At 54.1% G+C, this 9,319-nt stretch overlaps 1 protein-coding gene across 1 annotated transcript in view; it reads right to left on the reverse strand.

Moving 5' to 3' along the window:
* Window positions 1–359: 359 nt before the first annotated feature.
* HOMER3 (homer homolog 3 (Drosophila)) overlaps window positions 360–9,319 on the reverse strand; it is a 10,813-nt gene continuing 1,853 nt past the window's right edge. Inside the window, exons 2-9 of the mRNA XM_010017411.1 lie at window positions 9,110–9,266; window positions 8,117–8,248; window positions 7,587–7,694; window positions 4,290–4,411; window positions 3,240–3,396; window positions 1,793–1,903; window positions 1,538–1,618; window positions 360–705 (exon numbers count right to left, since the gene is read on the reverse strand). Coding sequence (XP_010015713.1) covers window positions 517–705; window positions 1,538–1,618; window positions 1,793–1,903; window positions 3,240–3,396; window positions 4,290–4,411; window positions 7,587–7,694; window positions 8,117–8,248; window positions 9,110–9,266 — 1,057 coding nt within the window. The 3' untranslated portion in view covers window positions 360–516. The remainder of the gene's footprint in view (window positions 706–1,537; window positions 1,619–1,792; window positions 1,904–3,239; window positions 3,397–4,289; window positions 4,412–7,586; window positions 7,695–8,116; window positions 8,249–9,109; window positions 9,267–9,319) is intronic.

The raw sequence follows: 9,319 nt of genomic DNA on the forward strand, positions 1-9,319 counted from the left end.
GACATGATGTAGTTAGGGCTGGGGAAGAGGAAAAGGAGCAACTATTGCTCTTGGTGTGCCAGAACTGCTGCTCCCTGCCCAGGTGGGAAACACCTGGCAGCTTATTTGCAAAAGGCAAGTGGTTTCCTAAAAACAAACTACTGAAAACCTGCCCAGGCTGCTCAGCCCCTTCCCCCAGAAACCTCCCAACTGTGGGAGACACAGTGTGGCAGCAGGGGGCTGGGGGGGCAGCCCGGGGGCAGCCGCTGTCTCTGGGCCATGCCACAGCCATGGCAGGGTCCAGAGAGGTCTGGCTGTGACTTGTCGATGCTCCCTGAGGAGGATTCAGGAGCTCAGGTGCTCTCTGCCCTCTGTCTGGGTGTTCAGTGGGCAGTAGGTGGCTGTGGCTGGTCTCCACACTGTCCAGGCAGCTGCTGGTATGTTGGCATGTCCAGCCCCAGCAGACCTCGATGTTCTGTGACTGTCCCAGCTCAGGCTCCCCTCCTCTGGAGGTGTCTCCTCTGAGTGTGCTGCTGCTCAATTGCTCTCCACCAGCTTGGCCAGTCCCTGCCGGATCTCACTGAGTTCAAATATCTTCACATCCATGATCTCTGCCACCTTGGTGACCTCATTCTGGATCTTCTCCCTCTCGGCCAGGGTCTCTGCCAGTGTCTGCTCAGCCAGGTGAAGGCGCTGCTCCAGCTCTGCGTTTCGGGCCTCCAGCTCCTGCCCAGGGACATGGGTACAGTGAGGGGGCTGCTCACCCCCCACCCTTACCTGCACCCAAGAGCCGTGCTGCCACCCCAGCACCAGGCTTCCCGCACCCAGAAGTCTGGGGCCCCACCAGCTCTTTCACCAAGGGATCTCCTGTCCCAGGCCACAGCACTGGGCAGGCACACGCACGTGAGCACGTGTTCCCCAAACCCAGGCATGTGCCCACAGTTTGCAAAGCAGCTCTCACAAGCCCTTCATCTCCAGGCCTGACAGCATTTGATATCTGGAGACACCGTTCTGCCATGAAAACCAATGCCTGTGCAAGGGGCTGGGCCCTGCAGCAGATCTCCTTGTCCCGTAGCTCAGAGGTGAACACAGGCAGGCAGTGCCCCCAGAGACCACACAACAGATCCTGCTTCCATCTGTGTCCTTGCCCTGAGGTGCAGAGCAGCTTGCATCCCTCCTGCCAGCCAGGCTGAGCCAGAGCTCTGCTCCCCAGCCAGCCCTGGCCATCCAGCAAGCTAAGAAGGACTTCAGAGAGATGGAGGGTCACAGGACATCACAGATTCTGCTCCAGTCCCATGTCAGGGGCTACTGCAAGAGCTAAAAGGAGAGTAGCTGAAGGCTGGGTTTGCTGTTGCCTGCTGATTGTGCCCCATGTGATTATCTGAGGGACACAGAGAGGGTGGAAGAAGGCAGAGACACTGGCAAGGACCCAGTCCCATCATCCAGAGGCAGACCATAGGCACAGCAGCTCTACAGCGTTCCTCTTTGGCTCAGTAGAAAAATGGGGACAGATCACTCTGCTACAAGTGCAGAGGTGTCCCAGATCTGCCATCCCTACCTGCAGCTTCTGCAGCGTCTCCTCACGCTCGCCCTCTGCTTCCCATCGGCCACACTTCTGGCTTTTTAGCATCTGGATCTCCTAAAACACGAGGAAGAGCTGTCAGACCCACCCCTGTCCCAGTGGGGCCAGCTCCCAGCACTTACCCAGCCAAGTCCCTTCCCTCCCCTCTCACTCAAGCTGTACTGACAAACAGGGTGCTGGTGACTGATGGGCCTCCCAGCTCCAGGCTTTGCTCGCTTTGTGGGGTATTACCTCATCTTTAGCCTTGATCAGTAGTTCCAGCTCCTCCAGGGTTTGGCTCAGCTCTTCCTTGTTGTTCTCGCTGGAGGAATCCTGAGTGCCCTGTGACTCCAGTTCTGCCACCTACATGGAAGCAAGCACAGGGGAAGCATGCTCAGAGATAGAGGAATGTCCTGACACCCCATCACCCTCAGTCACTCTCCGTCATGTTCTGGCTTCCTTGCAAACCCAACCAGGTTACAACAGGGCAGCAGCTCCCACCCTGGGGAGGAGAAAATGATCTTCTTCTGCTCTGCCCAGATCACACAGAGAAACCCCCCCGTGGCAAAGCTCATCCCAGAGACTGTCTCTGCTTTCTCCTGCAGCTTTGCACTTCCAGCAACGTTCACCTGGCTAACATCAAGCACAAGAACCTGCAACCCAAAGTGGGCAGAGCTTGCCAAGGGCAAGGGAGTTGCTGCAGCTCAACCCCAGCGGAGCTGGGAGGAAGGATTTGCCCATTCCTGAAGAATTCAGCCCAGTGGCTGAGCTGATTCATGAAGAGGATTCATGTTTAAAATGCATACACACAACCAAGGTGTCTGCTACACCTCACGCAGGCTCCTGCTGCAGAGCAGAACATCTGTTCTCTGTAGCTCTTCTCCTGTATGACTCCAACACTAAGAACCACCAGTGGGCACAGTGAATCCTGGGGGGTGGCTGTTTCCTGGGGCCTGGCCACACGACAGCCATCGAGTGGAAACAGCTCTCAACGGCTGTAAGTCCTTGCTGGTTTTGAATGAGCTATCTCAAAGTGAAATGGCTTCATGCCTCCTTTCCCAGCCAAACCCCAACTGTCCTAAAGCCCTTTCCCAAGTTCTCCAGTTTTTCCCAACGAACTCAGCCATGTGACTGTCACTCCTCTGCCCAGATGCACACAGGCCTGCACACAGTTGATCTGGGACCTCTCTGACATTGTACAGGTCAAAAGATCCTATTATTCCAACTGAACAAGGGCCTGTTTGTACCAGAGCACCCGGGTTTCATGATGTTGCAGCTAGGATTTGAGCTAATTATAGCAGACAGAGCAACCTTCATCCTTCCTGTCAGCAGCCAGAAGATTGTGTTGATGCCCAGCTAAGGGGGGCATGGACCAGCTGGGAACGACCCCCTGGAAATGTGAAGGAAAGCTGGTCTGCTTTGACTTTGTGCCCTGGTTTCCTCCCATTACCCATGGGGACACACACAGCACAACCCCAACTTGCTCTGCAGAAAACAGGAGCTCTTGTGAGAGCTCCCTAGTTACATGGCCTTATTCCTTGACATGTTTTCCCTGCCAGGCTCATGCAGCATCCTGGATTTCCATCCCATCTCCTGCTGACACTCATGGAAACTGAAGAGAGAATGAGGTCAAGGGCACCATCTGGCTCTGGGACGGGGCTTCCTCTGACCTGCTCTAAAAAGCCCCTCCGGTGCTCACCCGCTGCCGCAGCGTTTCCGTCTCCTCCTGGTAAGCAGCCAACTGCTTCTTCCACTGGTCCACGTTGGCGTTGGCTTCATGGAGAGCAGCCACGAGCTTGTTGTTGTTGTCCTGGAGGCTGAAGAACTCGGCCTCCCACTGGACCTCACTCACAGAACTGTGTGAGAGAACACAGCAAGTGTTCAGGAGAGCACAGGAGAGTCTCAGCATGAAGGGTTCTTCCCCCTGTGCTCACATGCACCAAAACAAAGCTCCTGGAAGTGCGGGGCAGCTCCCAGCTCCTCCAGAGTTTTCTATTCAGCTTTCATACCACTTCCCCAATGTAAATGCTTCTTCCAGCCCTGAATCTGCATCTCTTTACCCCTGGATAATATTTGTATTTGAGGCCCTGTGTGCTGGCTTGCAACTGCAGAAACCACACTGTGAGATTAAGGGGTGTGTACAGCTGCTGTAAAGGAGCTTTGTCATGTGGGACTGTGAATGTGGGGTTTAAATCCTTGTCACATCCGAGTTTGCTTTGACTAAAGCCCTCCCACCCCAGGCTCAGGAGAAGGCAGCAAAGGACACTTGCTTTTGATTTAGAAATCCTCTAAGTGTTCAGCTGGGAGCTAAAGGGGAGCCACAGGGCAGAATCCAGCCAGTCTCTCGAACAGACAAAGAGCGGAAGCAGTGGAGACTTGGCTAGTACCATCAGGGGAATTAACACAAACGTAGCCCTGGGCCAGCTGGAAAAGTGTGAATATCTTCTGGTATCACAAACTACTGATCTGTAGATAACTGGCATCAACTCAGCCCTGCTGTGGGCACAAAGCATTCTTCCCTCGCCGCCTGAACAGCGGATTTCACCTCCAACAGGAATAACTTCCTACTAGAGAAGAGGGGAAATTGGTGCAGTGGAGGGTTAGAGCAGCAGCAGACACGGGGCATTATCCAGCTACCTGAAGTGGCAGCATTGGTTCAAAAGCATTTGGGATGACAGGGACATGCACAAATCCTGCCAGAACAGACAGTTCAGGAGTGAGGAGCAGGGAGCACTTGCGGCAGCCTCACCCTTCAGAGAGCATCTTCTTCAGCCGCTCCTTCTCCGTTGTTACCTCCACATCGGCACTTTGGCTTCGGAATAGTTTATCTTCTCCTGGCCCATTGGAGCTGATGATGGGGCTGGGAAGTACCTGGGGATGAGGAAGAGTGGTTACCACACAGCAGTGAGACCCACAGGTCTCTGCAAACTCACTCCCAGCCCAGGTTCACAGAGCTAGTTCTGAGCCCCCGCGCTCCTGTGGGGAACACTGGCTTTCAGTCCTAACTCTCAGGTGGCGCCGTGCTTGTGTCCACGCCAAGGGGTGACAAAGATCCTCAGGTATGGCTCAGCAGCACCAGTCACGGCCCAGGGCTCTCTCTTGGACAGGTAGGTCAGTGCTCTGCTCTTCCAGCAAGGGCCCTGCTGCCAGGTCCTCCCTTTCCCTGTGTCCATGCCACGCTGGGGCAGCGATCCCAGCACACAGACAGGCTGAGCAGGAGGGCTCACAGCCTGCAGGCACCAGCTCTTCCCCCTCCCAACCTGAGGGACTGAATTCTGTGGCCCTCAGCTTCCCCATGGCAATGCCAGGGTGGCACTGCCTGGAGCCCTGCCCCGTGGCCCTGCACACACTGGAGCTGCTCAAGTGCCTGTTCTGGGGCTTTGCTGAATTCTCAAGAGGATTTTCTTGCTGGTTCTTAGAGCAGTGCAAAGATTTAAACTAAACACAGACTCGCCAGACCTGGGTTCAGTCAAGCCCAGCTTCTGGACCTTGAGTTAAGACACCAGGTGCCATTGGGGTGGTGTGTCTCAGGCTCAAGGGAAGCAAACTCTGCTATTGCTCAGGTGACTCTGGCACCCATTTTCCAAAGGTGTGGGAGAACAATCTCACAGTCTCTGCACCAAAGTATATCCTTGTCTGTGGCTCCAGATTCTTGCACACCTCAGAGCTAGCAGAGACAAACAACTGCCAGCAGAGCAGAGATGAGTATGCAGAAGCCTCACATCCTCCAGCCCCTCCAGAAGACCCTTCCTACATGACCTCCTCTCACAGCAGGGGAACAGCTTGGCACTGACAGGGCAAACTGAGCTATAAAAAGACTCTCTGAGCAACGAGTCTCTGGGCCCTGAAGCAGGGAGCTGTGAGCCCAGGCTGCTGCTGGGGTTCATAGGTAGCCCTCAAATGTCTGTGGTAGAGACAGGCACCTGCTTTGGAGTTGGCTGACACCTATAAATAGAGCCAGACCTGGCCATGACATGTCTTAAACACCAGCTTCATGAAGCCTTCCAGAGAGTGACTGAGAAGTGAGACCTGGAAAACACAACCCTGCCTCATCTTTACCACACAGTGGGGAAACTGAGGCAGGGGAGGGGCAGAAGTTTCCTCTTCTTGTGTGTTGAACCCCTGTGAGTCCAGCCGAAGATGCTGCACAGTTTTGTTGCTTATGTTTCCACAGTGACATACTCTGTGCTGGGGATGCTAAACGGGATGGGGCTTGGCCTAAAAGCTACTAGAGGACAGAAGAGAGCTTCTGTCCTGGGGTTTGCCCAGCTCTGAAAATCTAAAGCCTGAGTAAACTAGTGCAGATGCAGGAAAGGAGGAAGCCTTGATTTAATTTCAGGAGACAGATCTGCTCTTTGCTCACTTGCAAACAGAAACACAATCAATTATTCAAGGATGAAACTCAGATTTGAAGCTCTACTAATGCAGAGGCTGGGAATCAGTGGGAAGGTTGGAGAAGGGATGAGGTGCTGATTTATGTACAGGCTGGAGAAGGCAGGAATTGCAGGACAAGATCTGCACACCCCCATGGCAAGGGACACTGCATGGCCACTGGCTCAGTGTGCTGGCCACTGCGACATGAGACAGGCTGCATGGGAAGAGTGAGGTGAAGGGCACCTTCACCTGACCTCATCCCTTCTGCTGCAAGTTGCCATCGCAGCCCAGAGGAGAGGAACGTGTCCTGTTGTGGCACCTGATGAGCTCTGCTGGTGTAAATGGTTTAAGAGGGAGGATCTCTACTCCCAGGCTCCACCTCCTGGCCAGGGGAGCTGGGAGATGACACCGCAGCTGGCCAGGAATCTGCATCTTGGCTAATTATTACTGACCAGAGTCTTTGGCCATTAACCCGCCCACCAGTAGGCCTAATGACCCACCTATTAAGATGGGGCTTAGAGTTACAGGAGCCAAACCCATATTTGCACCCTCCACTACATTTCCAGTCTCTGCAGAGCCACCACCTCCACCTCCCCCTCCTTTCCCTGCAGGCCAAGGTACTGTTCGCACTCCCTCCTCCTCCTCTGCTGCCACTCCATCTGTACTCAACCCAGAGAACACAGTGTCCTCCAACCTACAGCTCCTCTCCTACTGCCAGCAGTGCTGGGAAATGCAGAATCACCTCTGGAGAGAACCATTCTGGAGGGCAAGTTCACTATCAGCACTGCACTGCTTCACCATGGGAAAAAGCAGGGTAGAGTTCTGCACAGCCCATCCCCTCCCTCCATCCCACTGCTGCTGGAGGTGGTTCAGCTACACAGGGAGAAAGGTACCAAGTGCAACGCACGTGAGAACCATCTGTGATGGGCTTAAGCTTTCTGCCTTGGCCTCCTGGGGAAAAGAGAATGGAATGAGTGGCTGTCAGGCAGCAGTGCTGCCTTAGGGGAGAGTTCCCAAGAGGAGTGTGATTCCTGCTCTCACAGCACAGCTTCTCCTCCACAGCACACACAGAACCAGACGTCTGGCCAGCACTCCTCAGTCACCAGCCCTAAGAGATCACTCTGTCTTTCCATGGACGCCCTGGGCAGCACCACCTCCTGTCAGAGACACTTGGAGGAGAACCCCCAGCAGCCCCAGAAGAATAGATCAAAGTGCCATGTGTCCTCCTTCCTAGGATCTTCAAGCAGGCAACATGCAGTCCTGCATGCCACTTGCCTGCTGCTGTCACCCTGAGCCCAGGGAGAGCCAGCAGCTCTAAATGAAAGAGTAAAAGAAAAAGAACCACAACAAACCCCACCAAACTAAAAAATCCCAGCCAGCACAGCAGGAACCCCCAGCCCAGCATGGCTTCAACAGACATCAAACCGTTTCCATAGTTTCAGTGCCAAAGAGAGAGGGGTGCGAACCTTCCCAGGAGCTCCACTTAAGCACTCATTTCTTAATCTGCTTTATGAGCTCCAGCAGTGACCACAGGGCCACAAGTGCCATCAAAGTGTGAGGCTCCCCCCTCAGTGTCTGGCAAGGAAGCTCTCAGAAAGGGGTGGAAGCCAGAAGCTCCTAGAGGAGAGAAGCACGGCGGCCGTTTCCCCTGGCTGCCATCACTCAGCATTACCTGGTGAGATGTGATGTTCAGGGCAGGGTTGGTCAGCTCTGTTTTATCCTGGGACTTCTCCCTCGCCAAACGAGCGGCTTCCTTCACTTCCTGGAACTTCTCTGCAAACTAGAGGGGAAGGGAAGAGTCACTCCACTGCTCCACCACCACGTGGAACTCACCAGAACCGAGGCCAGGTCCTCCTGCCTTTGCAGCTCCATCCAACATGCTTTTACATTTATCTTCAACTAACAATACAATTCAGTGACTAGCCCCTTCCTGGCCATGGTTCTGGCACTCAGTGGGCTCGGCTAAACAGCAGTGACAGAAATTGAGCCTCAAGTCCTAATTTGATTTGTGATGTTCAAAACCACTCCACAAACTTTAAAGCTCTTCCCACTGTGTTAAAAGCTGATGCAAGATGCAAAGATGCTAGGAACAGCATCACAGCAGGCTCCTAAAGCCTGTTCTCCAGAGCCTTATGTCCCCTTCAGGGCTCCAGGGACACTCCCCCTGCTGGCACCAGCTTTCTGCAGCACCGGCAGCATTACCTGGGAGAGGTGCTGCTCGGAAGCAAAGCCCAGCCCGTACACGGTGTTGGCTCGGCTGTCTGCCCACTGGCCAAACTTCTGGGATGTCTTCGTGAAGGTCATGTTGGGGGTGATGGTGCTGTTGATGATTGCCTGGAGAGAGAAGCAACAATGAGGGTCAGAGAAAACTCCAGCCTACTGCCCTGAGGTGGTGGGGTGGGAGTGATCACTGTCATCCCTGTGTGCTCTAGGAACTAGGGGGGAAAGCTCTGGCTTTTAATCTATTAAACAACAGTTCAGGCTTTTGGTGACCAAAAGTCTTTCTAGTGTGGCTACACGACATGGACAAACCTCAGTCATCTCATCTAGAAAAAGGAAAAAAAGTCTCAGTGTCATCAGCTTTCTCCATTGCTGGAAAAGAAGACAAGAGACAGGGTGTCCCTGGGGACTCCACAACTCCCTGATGTTCTCCATTTGCGTGGCAAGTAAAGCAAAAGGCTTCCATGGCAGTCAGGAGTGGCTGTTATGAAACACTGCTGGTTAGGGCAGCACCAGAGTAAGTTGTCTGGGAAGATTGCTGAGGCCCTGCCAACTGCAGGCCTGCAGGAGGAGGTCAGGAAAACACCTGTCAAGACCAGTTTATGGAGAGTTACTCGTGTTTTGTGGAAGTGACTGCACAGACAACTCCTGAGATGCCCTCAACCTCTGTCATTTCATTATTGCTACAGGGGTTGGGTTTAGCACAGGACAAAGGGTCTCAGGGAAAGCTTGTGCTTTGCATGTGCCAGGGGCGAGAAGAGACTGGAGCTGGGAGAGACAACATCAGACCCACCAGCACAGATTCTCGTGTCTAACCCTAAATACACTTGAGTGTGGCAGCAGTGTTTAACCTTCCATTCCCTGCAGAGGAGATCCTCGAGGGCCTATGCTGAGAACTGACCAACTTGACACCACCCCATCACCAGAACAGGCTGGAGAAGAGCCTGCTGGGACACTGTGTGCTGCTGCCCCCACCTTGGTGCCCCCCACGCTGATGATCCGGTACACGTTGCGTGTGGCATCGTAGAAGTAGGAGACAGTGAGAGCATGTTTGCTGGCAGGGATCCAGTTCCGTTTGGTGGCAGGGTCAATCTGGAAGACGTGGGCCCTGGTGCTGAAGATTGGCTGCTCTCTGCAAGAGAAACAAACAGGGCTGTCAGGGCACAGGGGAGCTGAGCAACAGGG

Source organism: Nestor notabilis, unplaced genomic scaffold, assembly GCF_000696875.1.
Source record: "Nestor notabilis isolate BGI_N333 unplaced genomic scaffold, ASM69687v1 scaffold20056, whole genome shotgun sequence".
Lineage (NCBI taxonomy): Eukaryota > Metazoa > Chordata > Aves > Psittaciformes > Psittacidae > Nestor > Nestor notabilis.